Here is a 23,804-nt window from a genome sequence, read left to right on the forward strand (position 1 = left end):
TCAAATGGCATCCACTGCAATGCACAATCCAGAACACCGCTCTAAGACACTTGCACAGCACCTTCCAGATGAGCACCCCTCCCACCTACCCCACTCTCAAGCACCCCTTCAGCCACCTTCAGCGGTGCCACAGCCACCTCAACGGTCCCTGGTCGTGGGGGTAGGCAGAGCCCAGCCCTGGTCAGGAGACTGTGAGAGAGAAACAGGACACCCCTCACGCCCTCTTGGGGACATTGCAACTGCTGGGAGACAGAGGGATCCAAGGTCCTCTTCTTCGAAGGATCTTCTGGCCTACAGCACATCCTGGCTTTTGACTTTATAGCAAAGAGAGGACTGGGTGTGTTTCCCCTTCTGATGCCGCAAAGGCTGCACCATGTCTGGATCCAAACCTGGGAAATATTGATGCAAATAGGCCCTCTCCATCATGAGTGACAGGTTGTCGAGTCATCCCTGCTTGGCTGACAGATGGGGGTTAATATATTCTGGGAAGCAGCTGGTGATGGGCTCACAAATTACATGGTCATTTATAAATCTTTTTTTCCCCCTGGGCTATTAGATCAGCCCTGGTGGTAGCCAAGAAGGAGGTGGCCGGCTAGTCTCCAGGCTGAGTACAAAAAATAATTGTGTGGGATCATAAAAGTCATCATGATTCTGGTTTTTCAAGTTACATATGGAGAAAATGGACAGAGATGTGTTTTGCCTCCATCTAACAAACCTTGATGATAGCAAAATTGATTAGTAACAGTAATAGCTTCAGGATGGAGAAAAAGAAGGCTTTCTTTATGCAGCCCACAACTCATGTATGGAATTAAAAAGTCCCCCAAAGTCCCCAGTTTCATGCATGGAATTAAAAAGGCCCCAAGGGTGGTAATGGCCACAGATTTAGAGGGCCTTAAAGGGGGATGACACTCTCAGTGACTATTGGGAATGATGTCTAAATGGAGCCTTCTCTTTCAGAGGCAGTCTATCAGGGATAAGCAGGTGAGTCAGGAGAAACAGATGGGCCACGAGGGGGTCCGCCATGCTAACCCCCTGAAGGTCAATGCTGCGTCTTCTGGAACTGCTCCACAGACTCCACAAGGGGGCACTGGTGCACCAGCCAGGGAGGCTTCTGGTTTGACATCCAGCCAGTCCTAATGAGATTTATCTGGTTAGGAGGTTTTAGGAAAACAGGACTAGCGAAGCACTGCGATTGGAAAGTTGACAGGAACATGGCTGCCTTGATTCTTTTTTATTCACCCAGGCTCAAGACATGGGTTTTGGTTTTTTTAATGTAACTTAAAAACAAAAGCATTTAACGGGCCCGAAAGGCACTTTTCAAGTGGCACACTTGGCAGGGGGAGAGTCGCTGTCCCCCTTCACCCCAGTGCTGTGTCTTTTCTGATGACTCTTGCTGGGATACATCTTGCTCATCATTTGTAAGCCCCTTTTGAACAGGGAGCCATTGGATTTGATTTTCTCTGTAAACTCATTTGTGAACTTTTCTGTTTCAAATTCTAACATTTCAAATTTTGTTTATGTGCTTCCCTCTTTGGTCTGATTTCATCCAACCTTCCGTCACATTTGTTGAAGTTATTACATTTATTTTTCTTTTATTTCTGTTTATTTCGGTTTCACGCACATTCGGGTGTTACGTGGATTATGACTTTTCTGCCGGCCACAATGAGTGTGCGAGCTCCGTCAGGCGCTGCTTGGACATCCGTCCGTGTTTGACTTTCACCATCCATTCTAGTCCCTAAGCAGACCAAAGTGCAAGGTATTGCTGTATAAATATTCTCACTCAGTGGCGTAGCTACAGGGGGGCAAAGCGCTAAGTTTTGCAGGGAGCCTCACAGAAGGGGATTGGACACATTTCTGGAGCAAAAGTCCATCATGAGTTACAAGCCGTGATGGGTCTGTGCACCCTCCTGGTTTCAGAAGTGGACGTGTCAGAATGCCAGATGCAAGGGAGGGCACCAGGATGCAGCCTTGTGTGCTCCCTGGGGCATTTGGTGGGCCGCTGTGAGATACAGGAAGCTGGACGAGATGGGCCTATGGCCTGATCCAGTGGGGCTGTTCTTATGTTTTTAACTACAATTCCCAGGAAGCCTTGCAGGTCTCTTGTTGTCTGGTGTGCTCCCTGGGGCATTTGGTGGGCCGCTGTGAGATACAGGAAGCTGGACGAGATGGGCCTGTGGCCTGATCCAGTGGGGCTGTTCATGTTCTTAACTACAATTCCCAGGAGGCCTTGCAGGTCTCTTGTTATCTGGTGTGCTCCCTCGGGCATTTGGTAGGCCACTGTGAGATACAGGAAGCTGGACTAGATGGGCCTATGGCCTGATCCAGTGGGGCTGTTCTTATGTTTTTAGAAGCATGCAAGCGGTCCCTTCCCTTCGGAGCCATTCCGGGCAGCGGGTGCAAAATGGAGGTGAACACCTGGCTCCAAAGGGGAGGGGGAGGGCCCCTTGCACACGACGGTGAAGCTCGCTGCAAGACTTAGTGCTTTGCCCCCCCTCCAGCTACGCCACTGGTCCCAAAGCTGGTTTTGTTCCTGGCTTGCTGCAGCTGGGAAACGTGAGCCCAGGACGCCCCCTGCTGGCCAGACGTGCCCCAGCACTTCGCAGCCTGCAGGCGGGTGTCAGTTCTTTCTGTGGCTGGAGACAGACTGTGTTCACACCCCAACTGTGCACTTACACTGCAGGGAGGGCAGGCACATGCCAAAGGACAGCCAAGCTGGCCCAGGCGCAGTGGGGACACACATTCTCCTTGGAGGGCCAACCTCACCGCATTTGGAACAGTGGACATTCCTGCTTGGCCCAGTTAAAGACCAAAAGTGGGGGGGGGTCTCCTAAATGGGTGCTCAGATTACTTGACAGAATTTCCTGGGGTCACTTGACCTCTGAGCATGTCCAGAATGACATCCTCCTGCAAGATGGAAAGTGTTTAAATGATGCGCTGGAACATGCGCAGAGTGCTTTTCCTGTGCAATTCTTCTTTCCTTCAGGGGACTGTCCTGACACAGCATGGAATTTGTCCTGCTCCTTGTGTGAAATGTACACCCCCCCACTCAGGGACTGAACACCACCGTTACTGTGGCAAAAGAAACAGGTGCTTGTGCTGACAGACCACATCTATCAGGTGTCATGCAGGTGTCCTAACCTACGAATGCAGGGATGACCCCCCCTTCTCACAATGTCTTAGGGCAGTGCTTCCCAAACATTTTTCGTATCAGGACCCACTTCTAAAAACAACCATCTATTGCAACCCACTAGACAAAACAAGAAAGAAAGAATATTTTTATTTATTAATAATAATAAATAAATTATTAATATAATTGGGGTCCTGTGCTGCACAGGCTGCTAGAGACCTTACATATAGTGTGTGTGTCTAGACATCTGCTAGACTCTCCCTAGAAACGAGGCTCAAACACAGACTGTCCCCCCAAATCTTTACAGTCGTTCCGGGGTACCCAGAAGCCTGAACCGGAGAGCAAAATGTGCAGTTAGGACTTCAGACCAGAGAAAAGGCTGAAACTGAGCTCACTTTTTGCTACCCTCCAAAAATCGGCTTGAGACCCATTGGTGGATCCCAACCGCAGTTTTGGAAACACTGTCCTAGGGAATTATGATAATTCGGTTTGCTTTCCTTGCATTGAATTTATCTTTGCTGGATTTTTTTCCCCTTTGGTGATTTTGGATTTCATATATTAAAAAAAAAAAAAAAATTCAAGTGAAATCTGACTTTATTTATCAATACTGGAGCACAGCTCAGAATACACCTGGAGGCCATATTATTTCATCTGATGATGTCTGATGTAGTATTATTGTGGTGCACAGCTGTTCTTCTTTTTTTCTTTCAATGGCAGTGACCCTTAGTTAACAACAAAGCCCTGTGGCAATGGTGGATTGTGGGTCATGTGACAAAAAAACAGCTGTTGGGCGCCTGCATGCTGGAGCTCTGGTCCAGAGCCCTGGATACCTGATGTGGGAAAGCAATGCTGTGCTTTGTAGGAACGCCTGCTTTTTGCCTCCCTGTACACACCCCTTTTATATTGGTAGATAAGATACTGATACAAACACCAACACTCTAATTCATCAGTGCTCTCCCATCAAAGGCATACCCAGCCCTAGTGTGCTCTTCTAGGAATTCCCCTCTTGGAGGGGGTGGGGAGGGTTGCAATGACATCATTAACAAGCCAGAAGTTACAGAGGAGCTCTGAAGTTGGTGCACCTAAAAATGGGTCCTTTACAACCTGCACTGGGTGAAGGGGGCTGCCACCCACTGTGGATGGGTGGGGGACTAGACTGCTGAATATAACTTTATTCTAGTGTGCCTCTATGCTGGCATTCCCCTCCCCCCTCACAATACTAGAGCCAGTGGCGAGTCAATGAAATTCATTGGTAGGAGCAGTGGTGTAGCTAGAGGGGGTGCAAAGCACTAAGTTTTGCAGGGAGCCTCACCACAGCATGCAAGCGGCCCCTCTCCCTACCCTTTCTCTCCATTTTGCTCCAGCAGTCCAGAATGGCTCTGAAGGGGGGAGGGGCCACCTGCATGCTGCAGTGACGCTCCCTGCAAAACTTAGTGCTTTGCACCCTCTCTAGCTACGCCACTGGGTGAGAGATATAGGATGGGCAAAACACTTTTTTGTACGGCACAAGAGCAAACGTGGAATTTGCCTGTGGTGATGGCCACTCATTGCAATGGCTTTAAAATCAGATTAGACAAATGCAGTGACGTTGAGGGGTCTCGCCTGGGCTACTAGTCCCAGTGACTATTGCACTGTCTCAGGGCTTAGCAGCAGCATCTATGCCAGTTGCAGGAAGGCAAGAAGTCTGCCTTCCTCTCCTACCTGTGGGCTTCCCAGAGGCAGCTGATTGACCGCTGGGAGGGAACAGACAGCTGGATTAGATGGGCCACCATTGTCTGACCCAGCAGGGCTCTGAAGTGGGGCTCACATGCAGAAGTTCATGTTTAAAATAAAAAGAGAAACCAAACTTCAGCAGGGATTTCCATTGCAATATATATATTGTATATTTCCAGCTCACTGAATCTACAGCTTACTCACAATCGAAAGAAAGAGAGAGAGAGAGCGAGAGGGAGGAAGGAAAAATATTGAAAAGTTTTTCTACATGAGATTTGTTCCAGCTTGCTACCTGTTGCAGAGACTATGAAAGTTTGCTAGGAAGACTGAAAATTTTCCCTGATGCACTCTCTTTCTCTGTTCATCACTGCTTGTTGGGTTGTTTTTTTTCCCCCCTTATGGTGGTGGAAAAAAAGCAGATTGGAGAAGACGCTGACATCTGGCAAGCGGGTCCCTGGTAGACATTCCTGGCAGACTGGAAGAGCCCACCCTGTTGCTGGGCTCTTTTCGGAAAGATGGCATCTGAGTACACGTGGAAGGAAGAGCTTTGCATCGATCTGGCTGCCCTTGGTCGCTTGCCATAACTGGTAGGAATGTAAACAGCAGGAGAGGGGCTTGTTCTGTGACACCGAGATCTCTTCTCCACATCTCCCGTGCACCTTGTCTGGTGAACCAAGAACATTCAGCCTGCTGTACTGCAGGCTCCAACGCCCAGAGGTTTATGTACGGCAGGATATAGCCCAAGTCTGGCTCAGACACCCTGACTGGTTTCATGTACCACTGAAAACAAAAAAATGAGCAAGGGAGGGACTGTGTTATGTGTGCCCCACGCTTGAGATCTTTCCAAAACCAAATTTGCCAGTGGAACTCCCAAAGCCTGACTGCCCCAACTCAAAAATGTCATGGGAAGAACCCGCCTGGTTTGGAATTCCGACAGTTGTATAGCTGAGTTCTCGCAGACCCCTCCCCCATTGCGCTGCCACACCAAGATGGAATGTTTTACATTTGGCTTGCAAACTGCCCAGTTCTGATGCCTGAGGCTGGGGTATATGCACCCGGTGAACGTGCTGAAGCTTCTGAATTCACAGGATGAATGGATTCCACATAACCAGCCACACTTCAGTGGGCTCTTAGTCCTTTCACTCAGCAAAGCCAAAGAAGTCATGACCCAAGTCCAGAGGCCACAGGGTGTGATGCTTGGAAGGAGAATCTAATGAAACCTGTAGCGTTGCACCTCACCTTCCTGGTCTTGCTGACAGGTGGAGGGTCCTGGTGTTGACACAGAATTCTGGTTTTGTTCTTGCAACACTAATTTGTGCAGACCGCCTGCCAGCAGAGCTCCTTCCTTTGCTCTGCTTGACACATCTGTTCCCATTCCCCTGTATGCTTTGCCAGGACACTAGTACCACTGCACTTTTTTAAATAGTCAGTGTCCTTAAATCTGATACTCAGATTTAATCCGACAGGACACTTGGACCAGGGAAACATATTACTGGTGGTCTTCTAGGTCTGGCTGAGTCTGTCTCGAGGTCTCAGTCCTCTCTCTCTCTCCAAGTGTGATGAGGTGAAACGACAACTCAGTGTTGCTGGCCTTCTGCGCAGTCCTGCTGCTGGGTGGTGCAGTTTAGCCCACGTCCAGTGCACCCCAAACTCCAGGTCACGCCTACTGGAGAGTTCCGTATGAAAGTCACACCGCCCCTGAGTTAGGATTGTGATTTTGTATGCCAGGGTCAAAGCTTTGCTATGCGGCTGTACACAGACAGGCGGAGCTGTGTGAGCTCCCAGTGACGGAACAAGTTGCCAGCAGCTCTAACTCTGGGGACATCTTCACAACAGATACAAGAACAAGTCTGGGTCTGGGGCCTCAGCAGCCCAGCGCATGTTGATCTGGATGGGATGGAAAGAACTGATTTATCTTGGCCTAGGTTGATGGTGCGCCCGGCATTCGAGACTGGCCCGACTGCCAAGCCCTGATGGCTGGTGGCATCTGCAGGGCAGCGCATGGTTTCCGTTCACTGGTCTCGGCTGCAGTTTGAACCGACTTCCGTACAGATTGTCTGCTCTGGCAAGCAGCACGTCATCTTCTCCAGGAGCCAATTTATCTTTGCATATTTGCTGATGAGATCAGGCTTTCTTGCTCGCTTGCTCTCCTTACCACCTTCACCCATGCTCTGCACCCCACCCCACCCCACCCCAACACTTTCCCTTAAGGTCTTCTTCTTCCCCTGAACATGACACCGCTGTGCCCCCACCCCACCACACCCCACTGCTTTCCGACTCCAAAATAAATGCAGCGTGAGTTTCTCCGGCCTGGAGTTGAAATTAATAAATACATCCAGTCAATTTTTAAAAAGCCCGAGGAAGTATCTTCTGTGAGCTGTTTGTTCATAAAATAAATACATTAAATAACAAGGATTCCCCTTTTCTTTCTTTCCAGGAGTCCCAAGTTTCTGGCTGAAGTTTGTTCCTTTGCTCTGTGCAGCTCACCCCAAACCCCCTCCCCCACCCCACAGGATCCTCCCCACCTTTTCTTGGTACAAACTTGGATTAAATAAAAAACAAGCTCAGTCCATCATGCCTCCCTCCGACTCAAGCAGCCAGATCGCCAGGGTCTTTTTGGGCACACCTCGAGATGTTCCTTCACCCATCCCAGGAGTCCTTTTTCTCATTTTCATTAAGAGTTTTGCCTTCGTCTCCTGCTTAGGGACTTCATAACAGCACCTGGGGACTACTGTGGGAACCAGGATGCTGGACTAGATGGGCCTTTGGCTGGCTTCTCTTCTGGCCTTCTGCACCCTCCCCATAATTCTCCATTGCAACGGATGACTTGGCGTTTCCTCCCCATGTGGGTCCTACTCATGGATTTCCTGATTCCCAGGTGGCAAGCTCAGAGCAGCTACCAGGTCCTCAGCGGTGGGACGAATCCAGCATCTCCAGAGACACAAGGAGGCCACTCTGGATGAGACTGAAAAGGAACAGAGACTGGTGCTGGTGGAGAAATTAAGTTGGGCATGCCTGGGGTGGGGAGACCGGGCTGGAGGGCTGGCCCCCCCCCAACGTGCTCCGGCCACCGAGCGCTTGGAGCTCAAAACCCGGCACTCTCGGAGCTGCTGCGGCTGTTGTAGCTGGGGCTGCGGCTTTGGCTGCACGTCCGGCTGCGGCTGCTGCTGTAGCTGTCGTAACTGCGACTGCGGCTGCGGCTGTAGGAGTAGCTGCTAAGCGAGCTGGAAGAGGACGGGCTGGGCCGGTAGTAGGGGATCGGACGTTTGCGGGCACTGGAAGCAAGAGAGAAACGGCATGAGCATTCAGGAGCAACCACGTGGCCCACACTGGATTTGGTTTCAGGGGCGCCAACTTTCAGCACTGAGGTCCATTTTGGTCTTAAAAGCCCATTCCTGGGTTCAGAGGCATCTTGTTGCTCCTTAACTTTAAGGGAGTGTCTACCCCTTGAGCAATGGCATAGCTAAAGGGGGTGCAAAGCACTAAGTTCCGCAGGGAGCTTCACTGCGACGTGCAAGTAGCCTCTTCTGAGCCATTCCAGGCACGCGGAGCGCAAAACAGAGCCACCGGCCTCAAATTTTCTCTGACATTTGCCTTCGTTTTGATAGCTCTGAAGGGGGGGAGGGGTCGTTTGCACGCCACGGTGAGGTCTCCAGCAAAACTTAATGCTCTGCACCCCCTCTAGCTATGCCACTGCCTCCGATCCACTCTTTTGTGCAATTCTGGACTTTGCTTGAATTAACTGGATGTGAGTCACCAGCAATGAGGAGTTACAACATTCAAGATGGAGAGGACCACTTTGAGGCCTCTTCGTTCACATCCTGCCAAACGTCCATTTTCCAGGAGTGCCCGTCGTAACCTGCTCATACTGAGCGCCTCTCCCCGTTGCTTGCAACTTCCCAAATGCAGCCATGTTCCTCAGTGCTGAAGGTGCTGCCTCCCCCTGGGATCGTTAGTCCTGGATTAGCCAGCTAAAACAACAGAGTGTGAAAGAGTTAATATGACGCTTGTGTTTGGCTTGAGCGCTGGGGAGTTAAAGCTGCAGGAAAACAGAAGTTAGGGGTTAGTTAGAGAGCAGGCTGTGCCCTCCAGGCAGCTCCCCACCCGACTCCGGTGCTGCTTCCCACAGAAATGCACCCTTTTCTCAAAAGAGAGCGAGAGCTCCTTTTGGCTGGTTACATGGTCCAGTCAATCAGGAACCAGGAAGTCCAGAGAGATGGCATCATGGGGTCACACAGCCAATCAGGGCGGACTACACGACAACATCGCACACCCAAATCAGTGGGTTTGCTTGGACAATGCCATTCACAGGCCCCACCCACCCACCACACAATGAGGGGTCTGAATGCCCACACTCTTCCTCCCCCTTTTGGAGACTGTAGTGTCCTGCTCTGCCTTGCTGCCCAATGGACCTGTCCGAACCACCTTTCTCCGCTCGACGGTAGTGTCTTAATTACATCAGAAGGGTGGTTCCGATGGCCTGTTCCACACGCATGACCATAGAACAGCAGGCCAGAAGGCAGGGAGGTCACATGCGGCTTGGTTGTACACGTCCCCCTCATGGGACTGGACAGACTGACTGGGCATGATGGTCTGAGCCAGCTCCGTGCTGCCTGGCTTCATTCTGAATGGGAAAACATTTTTTGTTGCATGTTGTGTGTCCTCCATTATTAGAGAAATGGGGGGGGGAGTGTCTTCATAGAGAGGATTTTCTTATGAAATGAGCTGGCTTTCCCACGGATCCTTCCACCCCTCACGCCTGCATCTAGCTGTTTGATGTTTGAACATCCTGATGTTGGGACAATCAACGTGCAGCCACCCCCTGCAGAGGGTAGGAGAAGGAGATGTGTGCCAGCGCATGGTGAAGATTTGGGAGAGGTGAAGCCCACTGGGAAGGCATTGCCCAGCCTTCTCAACGCCCCTCCAAATGCACTGACCACCCCAACCTCTGGCTCTGATGTCGTGGAGCAAATTGTTAGTGAGACCGACAGAGAAAGGGAAAGCGAGAGGAATGGCGGAGACGCCGCTTAGCTCTACAAGGCCTCACAGAGCGCCGGATTCAAGGAGACACAGCAGAGTCTTGATGGAAGGGAAGGTTACCATGGTAACCCGGCCCTGCAGCTATGGGCTCCGCTTGATGCTTCTCCGGGAGGAACCTTGAGATGGGATGGAAAAGGAGAGGTTTGCATCATTAATGACGGAGGAGGAGGACGAAGATTATGAAGAGGAGGCAAGGGGTGCGCCAAACTGGGCAGGAACTCATATGCTCAACAACAGTTGTAGGTCCACATTGCGCTCTAACTGGAGCAGAGTTTTCTCACCAGCTGGAGAGGACATCTTTTCCATGTGCAGGCCATGGCTCTCGAACGCAGGCTTCCAGCCCTAGAGTAACCTCATAGCAGACCATGTATCTCAGGACTGCCTTGGCGATGCACTTGAAACAGCCACCCCTACATACCAATCTCAACGTCTAGCCTACCTCACAGGCTTACTGTGTAGATAAGGGGGGGGGGGGAGAAATTCCATGTACATTATCTTGGGCAACTCAGAGGACGAGCAGGAGATAAAGTTAGGTGCATAAGAGATTGCACAAAAGAAAGGAGGAATGGCTCCGAAGGGGGGAGGAGGGGCCGCTTTCACCCTGCGGTGAGGTTCTCTGCCAAACTTAGTGCTCTGCACCCCCTCTAGCTATGCCACTGCATACCCTAAACCCCAAATATAAGCATTGACTTCCAAGGCCTGTCCAAATCTGGAAGCCCTTCTTTTTTTCAGCCTTCAAAATCAGGTTGCCAGGCTGGCTGCATGTAAAAACTGCAGATTTCTGAGGCAAGGTGCGGTGATGCTGACTTTGAAAAATGAGGAGATCCCTCCCTGGTGCCGGGGAGAGCCGAGGGAGAAAAGTGCAGAATTCAGCAGTGGCCCAAAATGGCCTGAGACGAACCTTCGTTGTCCACCCTCTTGAGAAACAGCAACAAGTTCACAAAAGAGGGTCCTTTGGGCTCCTCATTGTGAGATCATTTTCTGTGGGGCTAAAAGGCAGTGGAGACCCTCACGTTTACCTTGTAATTCTTCTGGGTTCCATGAAACTGGGAGAGTCGCGTCTTCTCTTCCGGATAGGGGAGTAGCTCCGGGAGCGACGCCGGGCCCGGTTTGGCTCCGTGTCACTGTGACGTGTTCGTAGCTCGTTGTCTTTCTCTCTAGAGGAAGAGACAACCAAACAGCAGGCTTTTAGTTGCACGTCCGCGTGCACGCGAGGGATCAAGCTGGCAGATCAAGAGGTCAAGCTCTACACGGTGGTAATGGCGTCATCGCAGGTTTAGATCCTCCATCAATAGCACCCTTGTGTGCGTCTGATCCAGATCAGCCCCACCCCACATGCTGTTTCCCAAGAAGTGGCGCCCCCTGTTCACCCATTGACTGTATGGACTCCGCACCACCTGGGTGATCTCTTCTGGGGTTCCAGCACCATTTGGGGGGGGGGACACGATGGCATCCACCGCCCTCTCCAGGTTCCTGACCTGCTCCTGGAAGCACAAGTGGCCCCTCACTGCAGGGTTGGCAGTTTTAGACTCCTGGGAAGGGAGAGATGGTGCTGGCAGTATTACTGCCTGCTGCGTCCCTAGTGGGAAGGACTCGGCGAAGGGGCTGGAAAGGATAAAGCAGTGAGGCCAGGAGAATGGAGAACGCTGAGAGGAAAACAGGAACGGGAGCTGGAGCAGGAGGAGTGAAGGGGGCAAACAGGGAGGGGGAAGAGGCAAGGGCTGCTTGAGCAGAGGTGATGGGTGGCTGGGAGGAGGAACACCCCAGGAGGGGAGTGGCACACAAAGCCACACAAAGAGGAAAGAAAGCATCTTGGGGACAAAAGAGGCAATGCTGACCCAGCTGGGGAAAGGTGAGGCAGGACAGAATCAGCCTTCCAGGAGACCTGCTGGGCACACAGGCAAGGACAAATCCCCCACAGTGAACCTCCTTTTTCCAGACTGGGTACTAAGGTTGCAGCCTGGGCCCTGCGCAAGTGCACCCCTCTGTTTGCAAGAAATGCTGGGGCAGTCTCTCTCTCTCTCTCTCTCTGTCCCCTGAGTAGAAGTACCTTCCAGATTTACTGAGCAATGAGGCAGCAGGGATGACAGCTACACACACTGGGAAGAGAACGCTGGAAGGGTGGGACCAGACACAGTGGAGCTCCTCTCCGAAAAAGGGGTGCTTCCGAACTCCTCCTCGGCTGGGTTTGGAGTTTGGAAATTCAATTTTCCAAACCTGCTGAGACCAAGGCCAAGTTCCAAGACCAGCTAAGCTCTTTTCTACATCAGGAATCCTTCATTGCTCCTGAAACAAAACACTTCCACATTTTGTAAGGAGGGACGCACAGGAACTGTTCAATCCGCTCTCACATACTCAGTACTTGTGTCTTTTTTCTTCTACTACATTAGCAGCACCATGTCCTTGTGGAAAGATCTGATGATGCTGAGGAGCCTGGACATGATGTTGCTAATGTAGTAGAAGAAGAAAAAAGAGACATAAATACTAAGTATGTGACAAACGCATTGGTATGAGTATGAGGCAAAGAAGGAAGGCCCACAGCCAGGGAGACAGACCAGGGACAGACTGCACTTGCTCCCGGTGTGGAAGGGATTGTCACTCCCGAATTGGCCTTGTCAGCCACACTAGACGCTGTTCCAGAACCACCATTCAGAGCGCGATACCAGAGTCTTTCGAGACTGAAGGTTGTCAACATTAGCAACATTCATTGATTAACCACCACTGAAGAACGAGGTGATCGTACACATTAAGTGCACAAAAGTCCTTTTTGTGTAGTGTTTGATCCACTGATGTGCATCAGGAATACACCACAACCGTGGGGGACCGGACAGGACCTGGATGAAATCAAACGTGTGATTGGTCATTAGGGACGTGCCACCGTTTCTCTACTTGCCCAGAAAGCGCTGGCTGAGTTTTCTATGGCTCATCCTAGTTGGGGGGGGGGGAAGTCAGGGACATCACAACGAATACCTTATCTTTGGAGTGAGTGTTAGACGCTCCTAAAGATCATTTCTGGGCCCCGGCCTGCTGAACTAGCTAACAGGACCAGCTTGAGGGCAACTTGACCAATTTGCTCAAACTGGGCTTGGCGCTTGGAGGGGCCTTGCGCTAAGGCAGCAAGTGGAACACCCACAGCCCCAGCTGGCACCTCACTCTAGAGCTGATGCTGCCAAGACGACACAAGGAGAGTGCGGTGAGCGGAGCACTGCTGCTGGACAACCCTCCCACCCATCCCTGGGTCCGATAGGCTTGAAACCAGCCCCTCCAGGCAGTTGGGAAGGATGCTACTGCTGGCTGCTTCACCGCCGCAGCTCTTCCTGGTGAGTAGGGGGGTCGCACGGGGGCAGGGTGCTCAGCAAAAATGTTTTCTATTGGGCCCCACAGCTCCGAAGGCTGGCCCTTCTGGCAAACCAGCCATCTGCGTCACGCTCCCCCAACCCACAGCAGGACCCTGTCTTTGCCGGGCTGCAGACGGATTAAACTACTTGCAGTCTGAGGACCAGCAAGCGCTGTGGGCGCCTCACCTGCTGCCTGTGTTCTTCTTTTGCGACCCTGACCGGGTCCTGCTGCGCGCTGATCTCTTCTCCCTGGATCGGGACCGGGATTTGGATGGCGACCGGCTGGAACTCCAAGAGCTGCTGCGCGAGAGGCTCTTCCTGCGCTCCGGGTTGTGCCTGGAGTGTCTGGTCAGGGCCGGGGAGGAGCTGCGCGGCCTTCTGTGGTGGTGCCTCTCCTTTGCCCTGCAAGGTGCAGTGGGTCAAGATTAGGGGCGCTGGGCCTCCTGAGCTGGGCCTCCTGAGGCCTATGCAGTCTTTCTTGGGAGTAAGCCCACTGTACCCCATGGGGCTGACTTCTGATTAGACAGGCTGTAAGGAAATTAGTACTGCTGGATGAAACCTCCAAGAGCCACCGAGTCCAGCCTCCTGTTTCCAGCAGTGCCTCTGGAAAATGCCCAGTCCGAACATGAAGACCATCTCTGCTGTTGCCCCCCCCCCATCATCAGGGTCAGCAATCGGTGAACAGAACCTCCAATAATCCAATGGTCTAATCCCACTTTGAGAAGCCTGAGACCAGCCCTGCTGGGATGGGCAACAGGGTTCCCAGCTCCATCACCCTTTTCCAAAGGGGGCCAATTAGATGCGTTCCCTGTCACCCCGCTGTTCCTCCCCAGTCTACCTAGTCAGCCTGTGAACTTGGGGGTGCCATTTAGTTGCCACAGCAGTTGACAGGCTTATTCTGCAAGCAGGTGTGCAATGGAACATGTGGGCAGTGGGTTCACAGCCTGGCATGCAGCTCATTCTGCAAGAGTTCCTGAACACCTGAAGGGTGGGCTAGCCGCAAGGCTGAAGCCAGGTTAGATGGGAGGCTCTGTGTTGAGAAGGAGTCATCTCCACACCTCCTAGGAATGACATTGCCTTCTGTGAAGTCTGCCAGGCTCCGGACTATCTACATGGACTGGCAGCAGCTCTCTGAGGGCTCAGGCACAGAGGGGTCTTTCCCCACCCTGGCAGGAGATGCTGCTCTGCTGGGGATTGAACCAGGGACATCAGTACTCAAAGGAAGTGGCCCACCACTGAGACCCAGCCTTTCACACTCCCATCACATTGGGTCCTTACGTTTTGAGGTGCACCCCGTGGTTCTTCTCGGCCCCAGAGGCCGCGTGGTATGGGTGTGAGCTGGTGGATCCCTCTGAGTCGCTGCTGTAGCCCGTGTGGCTGACTGAGCGTGGAGAGTCTTTGTGGGCAGAGGCCTTTGCCCAGCCACGCCCTTTGTGCTTGTGCATGGATGTGGATCTGGCGTGGCGCCTGCGGACATGCTTGTCTCCTCCCGAGCACCTGCCCAGCGATGAGGACCGCCGGGGGGCCTTGGGGCCGTGCCTGGCTCCCCGGCCATCTTTAGAGTGGGGCGAAGGGGCTTCGGCCTTGATGTGGACCCTGGTCACGGGCGATGCTGAATCTAGCCGCTGGGGGAAAGAAAGAACAAGGAGGGAGAGGAGGAGAGAAGAAAACAGAAAGAAGGAGAGGAGAAGTTTTCAAAAGACACCCCTTCCTCCAGCGAGGAAAGCTGCAAGTCACAACGGCACAATGATTGAATAAGGCAAGCTACACAGATCTACTCTGCACCTCGCGCCCCTCTTCAACCTCTCGACCTTAAACAACGCAGGTCATGCAACTTTCTGGCATGCAGAACAGAAAAGAAAAAACCAAAACCAAAATGGAAACGGGGAAGGAGAGTTCAAACAGGAAACCAACTTAAAAAAAAAACCACAGAGGGAAAATTAAAGTCTATGGTATTTTTTTTTAAATACCCGTATGATACTTAAATTAAAACTGGACAACAAATGAAAGAGAAAAGGGGAGGGGGTCTCGATGGGCAGGGGCGTTGTTGTGGAATGGAAGAGGGATCTGAAAGGAGGGTTGGGGGGAGGTGGGGATCTTGGGGGAGAGCGGATCCAGGAATGGAAAAGGCTGGGCAGGTGGCGGGTGGCAATGAGGAGGTGGGGGGCGGGGGGAGAATGTGGGCTGGGACAGAGGAGAACTGAAATCTGAAGTAAAAACAAAACTCCACAAATGTCATCAGTACTGAAAAAAATAAATGTCTCTGAACTCTTCCTGGGTTTCCAACTTGTGCAGAGTCTCCATCACCTTCTACTCTCTTTTTCTTTTCATTTCATCTTATTTCTTTTTTTGTTAAATTGCCATATTTTTTTTTTTTAAGTCCCTCCTGGTTAACATCCACTTACCAAGAAAGTGGCATTTCCTCCTTTAGTAGGTAAGGTATGAAGAGAAGGGAAAAGCGGGGCAATGTAAGTTCATCGTTAGATTGACAAAAATGCAAGAGAGAGAGAGATAGAGAGAGAGAGAAAGAAAGAGTAAGAGAAAGAGAGAGAGAGAGAGAGAGAGAGAAAGAGAGAGAAATAAAAAAACGAAACCACCCTTGTCTCCTAGGGCCTGGCAATGAACAACAGGGAGAAGGAGAGAGAGAGATGGAGAGAGAGAGAGAGAGACGGGCGTCCTCTCTCCAAGCAGGTCTGCCAACCCATCAGGATGCAAACACATAAAGGGAGGACCCCTAAAGGGCCTTTCAAGGTCTGATGGAGTCTGATGGAGGAGGTGGGTGCACTAGCCCTCCAACTGCCCAAACAATCTCATCATCCAGTTCTGGAGTCTGGAAAGCCAGTAGCCTCCACATTCTTCCAAAGACCCACCAACTCTGCGACGCTCCACCCATTGCCAGTTGGGTGTTGCCTTGGCCCCTCCCCCAAATTGGAAGGTCCTGGACTGTCACTGAGCCCAGAAGACTCTGCTTCACCACTGCTCTTAAGCAACCGGATACCTCCAGGTGCAGCCCCTGACCCACCAGGTCACCTGCTCAACCTCCACTTCCCCTCTCTCCGCTCCGTAGCCTCACCCAAGGGACCCAAGTGACTGAAGTTGAATTGGGCAATCCTTGGAGAATATTGGGAGGTTGGTATGAAAACCAGTAGCATTCTTCCCTTCCTCTTATCCCAATCCAAATTCCCTAGCTGTGAACGGTCTGCAGGAGACGCCCACCAGAGAATAAGATGATCTATCGATGGACTTGTTTTCATGATGCAGAAGAGCATTGACGTGGATCTTGTGCTACCTCAGCAGTCAAGACCCTCACTATAGGAGAAACATCAGGGCACTGGCAGCAGAAGGAACAATCACCATATCTACACTACAAACTCATATTGGCTTAATATAGTGTAAGTACAGCAGCTTCCCCCAAAGCGTTCTGGAAGCTGGAAGCGTTCTGCTGACCTATGCTGGATTCTTTGCCAGAGATCCCTCTCTGGACAGAACAGGCAGTTCCCAAGACCTTTGGGGAGAGGCAATGACTGCTAAATGAGGCCTGAAACAAAATTAGGTACTCTTTCAGGTTGCAGGTGGGAGATGCTATTTTGTAAGGTGCTCCTCTGTGAAAAGTAAGTTTAAAAAAAAAAAACCTCTTATGGCAAGGAAGAAAGATTGTGTCCTAGATTTCCACTTGAATGGAGTGTTTTGTTGGTGTAAAATGTAGAGCCCCCACCTACAGCTTGGAGGCAACTCATCCAACCACTTCTACCTGCGGCCTACCACCTCCTTCTGTGGCAAGTGTAGACTAGGCCTGAGAGCACCTGAAGTGTAGATCTCCCCCACTCCGGGATGAATGTGCATCCACAGCACAGTTTAATAGCAAAAGTATTCCATGCAGGATTGACAGCAATCAGGCTGGAGACCCCCCCTCACTTTTTGAAAAAAAAGAACTATAAAACACCCAAACACTGGCATTGCGGGGTCTCTGTGTGTGTGTGTGTGTGTGTGTGTGTGTGTGTGTGCGTGCGTGCAAACCACTAAGTTTTGCAGGAAGCCTTATCCTGGCATGCAAGCAGCTTCTCCCCCTCTCCTTTGGAGCCATTCCAGGCAGGGGCCACTCAGCTATGGCCCCTTCCCACAGACACAGTCAGTGCATTTTTAGGAAGCCTTTCTCTTTCTCTTAGGACATTTTTGTGATTCCAAAATGAAATTGTTTGCAAAGTAGTGGAAGCAGGGAGTTAGAGATGATCTCAGAACCACCCAGCTGTGACTCATCATCAGAGGAGATGATGCTCCAATGACTCCTTGATGATTTCCACAACGGCAGTGAGCCAATGGGGTCCAGTCTGCCCTGTGGGCAGAATCCTCCCCTAGGATTCCCCCCTCATGAATGATCTTGGCCATTGATGCTTGAGCCAAATGGATTTGATAAAATGCAGAGAGAGATCGAGAGAGATCACTGTTTCTCTCTCTGTATAATTCTACAGCTGTCTGAGGGCCATCCAATGAAAGCTTTACTGTCAGTCACAGTCAGTCTTCTCACATTGCAGAATGAGCTTATGGAACTCACTGCTGCAAGTGTTAGCAATGGCCACTGGCTCACAGGGTTTTAGGAAGTGATTAGAAAGTGAATACAGTGGAATTTACTTCCAGCCATAGAGAGGATACCACTGTTCAGTGTGGAAAATCAACAAACATATCACAATTCAATTTCCATAATTTATACCCAGTGTAAAAGTTAAATGTTCTTAACAAGGGGTTTTGCAACAGTGCTTTTAGATCCACTATATTTTTCCTTTTTGGGGGCAGGGGAAAACTCACTCTTTCTTTCATACTTTCAGCCATCTGTCTTTCCCTTGTGATGCCCAATAGTTAACAGACACACGGAACTGTACACCTCCAATATTTCACAGGTGAACCCAGGAATATGGTGTGGTTGTAACACCCTGATTGACACACCCAGGGGTCGCTGCCTATACTTCCCTCCTTGGTTCAGCATTGCTAAAGACTCTGTCTGCTGTAGGTGGCTGTAGCTGGGGTGGAGGGATGAAGCTTAAAAACGGATCTCTCCGGCCACCATATGAAACATTGCAGGCCAAACTCCACCAAGTCTCATTGTTCATGCATATCTATTTCCATCCATGCATACTAGAAAAGATCCCCCCCCAGCACCTGTCATATTCAATAATTTAACTTCCCGTGAACAGCAACACCAGTTTTAGTAGGTGTCCACCCCCAAAGGGAAATTGGGACTGTGATTTGCTTGCCAGGTTCCAGAAAATATAGACAAAAATCTGGACTGTGGAAAGAGTGAGCACGGTTGAAAAAGGTAGAACCGCAGCCTCAGGGATGGACTGGGATGTCTGCTGCAGGCTGAGCAGGTGGGGGGCACCTCCCTTCCCCCTGAATTTTCCTGCCCCTCCCAGGAACCCAACAAAATGCACAGCACCTGAATTCTATCAGCCCACACAAAATGTACCCAAACTGTTTCAATCTCAAGATTTGCCTTCAAATTGCACAAGCTGCAATTTAAAAAAAAAAATTTTTTCTCTCGGCCTGGACCACGGACCACAGTTTGGTAGGTGTAAAAATTTCTGTTACTCCACCCTGTGACAGCCCAAGGGGGGCTTGGCCAGGCCTGCTTAGTGGCCAGTCACCCATTCACAGCATGCCCAACTACGTCTGAAGAGAGTTAGCAATCTTTCTAGAGATACATATACCTACCAGCGAGACACCCTATGGAGGCTTCAGCATGAATGAGAAAACAAAAGCAAATCAGTACTTTGGTCTAAAATGTTAACATTCCCACCACCAAGCTAACTAACGACATGATCACCAGGGTCTCGGGCAGTGAGAAACCTTAAACTAGAGCCCCTTTAAACTACAGGTACTGTTTGGCATTGTGGGGCGGTAGTGAAAGGGGGTCTGATTCACACTGGGGAGGCACAGGGTGCAGGGAGGGTCGGCTCTGGGGTCCTACATGCAGTGCATGCACCCCCACTTTCCTACTGGTGTCATTGACTCCAACATTCCTTCCCTTGGGAAGACATGACCAGGGACCAGGATGCGACATCTGGGCTGCCCAGGAAAGTCGGGAGTGGAGGGAGCCTGTGTTTCCTGCAGCGAGGGCTTTAGAAGCCTTGGCCAATGAGCAGGCAAGGTGGCTGAAGAGCAGGAGGTTGAGGGCTTTTGGCTATCTCCTGCTGAGAGGGAAGGTCAACACGCCAGCCCTGTGAGGTTGCTCCCAGGAGGAAAAGAACCAGGTGAGTGCCAATCCCCTTCCCTCCCACCCAACCACAGGCCACTCTGAGACCACTTCTGGAACTCAGGTTGAACTGTTGCGCCAATTCCGTCTGCTCCTAGCTGTGACCCTGGCTCCCAGAGAGGACCTTGAGGACCCAGAGGGGATGGGTCCCATGGATCCCAAATTGTCAGGGATACACAAGAACAACAAAGAATGCTGGGGGCCATGGTGATCGTTTTAAGACTGGACTCACCGTGCTCCCAAGGATTCATTTGAATTATAGTTGTGTAATAAGGTAAGCGGAGACCAAAACATCTCAGTGAAAATTTCAGAAACGGCCTCTGGTCATTTGCTTGTTTCCCTTTATGGTTTGAGTGGTTGACAGCAGGGCAGCAGAGAGGGCCTCATCTGTGCCAGGAGGGGCACAGGGAAGTGATGGCCAGCTGTCCTGGGCACCCTGGGAGGAGCACCGAAGGCCTCCCTGAACCCTGCGTCCCCCCAGGCTGGAACTCACCCTTCTTCATCACTGACCTCCCGCTCTGATAAGTAGAATGAGGCAGGATTGTAGGGAAAGTCCAGTCTGTACCTGGAAGGACATGGCTAGATCTACTGTGCCCCCAAAAGGGTGCACGAAGTTCATAAACTTCCTGGGGTGCTAGAAACAGAGCTATGCTGAGGATTGGGGGCCTCGTGGATACCTCGGGTCATTTGGGTCATTTTTGGCTCTGTTTTGCAGTCTGAAGGTTGACATGAGTCTCCGTTATCTGGGCCCTGAAAGCACCCAGGATTCTTGGACTTCAGCCCAAACTCCAGGACCAAGAAGATGTTTAACCCCACAGGTCATGCCAACTAGATACTTGGATGAATGCCTGCCTCACCTGGAAGAGGGACTTGCCTTGGTCTCAGTCAAAAATGGGACAAAATGGCAGAAAAGCACAATAAGGGGGATGGTCTTTGGGGTCTGTTATGGGGAAAACTTGAAACTCTGGGTGGCCAGTTTCCCCTATCACTCTACAGCGAGGGAAAACATGCTACGGAGAAGACCACATGCAAAGCTGTAGACAACACTCAAAGAATTCTTGTCGAGAGCCAATCGTGAGTTGGGCAGAGACCTGGTTTTCAGTGATTTCCTTAGAAAATGGAGCGATCATGTGGGCTGATATAATGCATCTAAATGGACACGACTCCCCTGAGTGGGCTTTTCAGAAGTCAGGATTTTAAACTTGAATTGCCCAGTCTTGTTGTACGAGTGAATCTTAGCTGTGGGAAGTTTTCTTTTAGGTCTGCCTTACTCTAGTGTAGCATTTTACATCTCTGCTCCTAGTAATTTCATTATTTTAGGTGTCTTATTTTAGTCCTTTGATAATGCCCTACATTAGTGGCATAGCTGGAGGGAGGGAGATTTTGCAGGGAACCCCACCGCAGTGTGAAAACGGTTCCTCCCCTCACCTTCAGAGTCATTCTGGGGGGTGGAAGCAAGATGGAGGTGTATACCTGTCTTGCTCCCACCGCCCAGAATGGCTCCAAAGGGGGAGGCCACTTGAACACCGCTGTGAGGCTCCCCGCCCCTCCATCTACGCTACAGCCCTACATATTCAAGGGCAAAACATCAGGAAGGGCTAAGTCTGTTGAATGTGGTCCAAAATCCCACAGGAACTCTCTATGTATTCAAGCTGAAATTGCTTGGAATCCCATCAGAATATGGGAAAATAGGGATTTGCTCATGCCAATCAATAGGACAAAAATCAAACCCTTTTCAGGTGCTCATTAAAGTATAATAAATGCACATGAGGGGGAACAGGCTCCACCTCTAGCAACACACAAGCAGTAGAACATCTGTAGCAGGAGGTCCCACCCCAACCACTTTACATCAGAGGCATCCTACAGATGTTTTAGTGAACATGGTCAGGAGCACAGTCTACCATTGCTCTGCTGTCTTCCCTGACCTGACTATATTCCCATGAGTCAATGCTCTGGCCATTTCTTCTCCAAGTGCTGGTCAAATATGCTGCATCTCTGCATGACGGCAGGGCTAATCCAATTATACTTGATGCAGGCACCAAACCAATGACTCCCCAGAAGAGAAGGAGGCCAAGCCAGAGCAAGGACTCTTGGAGAAGTGCAGTGGATAGTTTCTCTTAAGTCAGTAGACAGAAAAGATCAAGAAGAAGGACCTCAGCAGAGGCGGACTGGAAGGAGAGCACTGACTCATACAGAGACGTTGAGGAGCTTCCTCTGTGGATGGGCACTTTTACAGCTTGCTTATTTAGATCCTTTGTCTTTTATTGTCCACTAGCAATTATCTTGGGGCCCTTGGGAGGGAAACCCTGCTTCGGTTTATGGAGCCCCTTGAAAGTCTCCTCCAGTGTTTTGCCTGAATAGGAGTCTTCAGGGGAGTCCCAGATCTTGGTGTAAGCAAAACTTGATGGTGAATTCCGTGGGGAGAGGGAGGGGCTCTCCTGGCTGGGAGATCTCTTATGCTAAAACCCCTTCCTGTTTCCCTTGACATTCCTTGGCTCTTTGGCCCAACCACAATCCCTCAAATCAATATCTTTCAAGAAATATTCAGTGACAACTCTGGCTGAAATAATTTTTTCCACACCTTCAGTAAAATGAGTACAGTAACTATCAAACCCACACCAAACCAAAGTGGGAGTTTTAATCAAATGGACAGTCCTTTGCTGAATTATTCTCCATCGGTTATAATTAAGGGGGCTTGTTTCATTAGCCAGTGACATTAAAAGATAAGAATACTAAAACCACACAGAGGAAAAAAATCAAATCAGCTAGACATAACCGTACCATTTATGGAAACAAACACGAAATCAAGGAGCTGGAAAAACACACAGAAATGCATTCTAACAACAGAACAAGGAAGTCTTTTGAAAAGAAAAAAAAATTACATGGGGGGAAAATAAAGAAGACTGAGAAGCATGACTTTGTAGCTAATTGTAAAAAAATTACAATAAAAATTGTACAGAGCCACCAAAAAGAGACAAGCGTCAGGAGAGAGAAAGAGGGAGAAAGAGAGAGAGAGAGAGAGAGAAAGAGCGAGAGAGATAGAAAGGTAGAAAAATAACATTTAATCAAACTACGGTGCTTTTCAACAGGCTGATCTGTAGAAGTGAACGTGCGTAGGGAGACAATACCTACCTTCTGTTTGGTCGGGAATGCAATAAAAAAAACAAAACAATAATCTCCACATTTGGAGGGCAGAATGGGAAAAAGACAATGACTCTTTAGTAATTTGCTTCAGACCCTTTTTGCTAATAAACTTTTTTTTTTTGCTTTGTGTTTCTTTTCAATTCAGTTTTGCCTTGGTCAATCGAGGCAGCCATTTTTTAAAAAAATAGATATATTTTCTTTTCACCAGTTGTCTAAATAGCGGCAGCCCTTGGAAAATAAAATAAAATTAAAAAAAAAAAACTTTCAATGTAACATTTAAAGTTTTTAAAGGAAAAAAGTCCCAAAGAGCATGCAAGAGAAGCAGCAGATGGAGGCAGAAAATGTCAAGATTGGAGGTTCTGTTTGTATTGGGATAGACTAGGAGTGGCCCCATCAAACGGGGGGGGAGTTGTATAGTGTGCACATGAGAGAGACACAGAAAGAGAGCGAAAGAGACAGAGAGAAAGAAGGTCAGAGAGAGAGAGAGAGAGAGAGAGAGAGAGAGAGAGAGAGAGAGAGAGAGAGAATAATAAAGGAAGCCAATTGGCATGAAAAGATGAAATGATAATTGAAATGGTTTAAAAGGGAAGTCAACTTGAGTTGCAAAACTATTTCAGGTTCCCCAGCAGGGAAAAAAAAGCTATATTTGTGTCTCAGTCTGATTCCCAAGGAGAATAGGATTGTCTTGGCGGTGAACCTCTTAAGGAAATCCCTCCACGCCTTCAAAATTTCAGCACATCAGTTGTACGTCCATCAGATGTGCCAATTTCCTATATGAAATACAGTATTCTATGATCCACAAGCTACCTGGGATCATGATGATCTCGGTCAGGCTCCTCCCTCCTAGTCCTAATGGCAGAAGCCTCTTCCACCCTATCCTGCAATTCCTTTGTCAAGTCCTAGGCTCTCCCCATCTCTCTCCTGCTTCATGCAGTCATATCATACAGGGGACAGGTGTATCAGTGGCTATTGATCATGACAGCTAAATGGAGCCTCCAAGGTTCAGAGGCAGTCTACCAGAAAATACTGCTGCGTAGCAATAGCAGGATTATTTGCCTTCATGGCCTGTTTATGGGCCTCCTAGCACAGAAAAAGGGGATGGACTAGATGGGCCTCACCTTTGGCCTTTTATGTTTTTCAGAGCCAAATAGTACCATCACTTGCCGCTGGGGAAGATGTGAGACTCAAGATCCAT

General features: G+C 50.0%; 1 protein-coding gene across 1 annotated transcript in view; it reads right to left on the reverse strand.

The window, feature by feature from the left end:
- Window positions 1-7,925: 7,925 nt before the first annotated feature.
- The window catches only part of SRRM3 (serine/arginine repetitive matrix 3), a 42,051-nt gene continuing 26,172 nt past the window's right edge, over window positions 7,926-23,804 (reverse strand). Inside the window, exons 11-15 of the mRNA XM_066634737.1 lie at window positions 16,249-16,251; window positions 14,497-14,843; window positions 13,405-13,620; window positions 10,900-11,037; window positions 7,926-8,115 (exon numbers count right to left, since the gene is read on the reverse strand). Of these exons, the coding sequence (XP_066490834.1) occupies window positions 7,926-8,115; window positions 10,900-11,037; window positions 13,405-13,620; window positions 14,497-14,843; window positions 16,249-16,251 (894 nt within the window). The remainder of the gene's footprint in view (window positions 8,116-10,899; window positions 11,038-13,404; window positions 13,621-14,496; window positions 14,844-16,248; window positions 16,252-23,804) is intronic.

The sequence above is a fragment of the Tiliqua scincoides genome, chromosome 8 (assembly GCF_035046505.1).
Source record: "Tiliqua scincoides isolate rTilSci1 chromosome 8, rTilSci1.hap2, whole genome shotgun sequence".
Classification (NCBI taxonomy): domain Eukaryota; kingdom Metazoa; phylum Chordata; class Lepidosauria; order Squamata; family Scincidae; genus Tiliqua; species Tiliqua scincoides.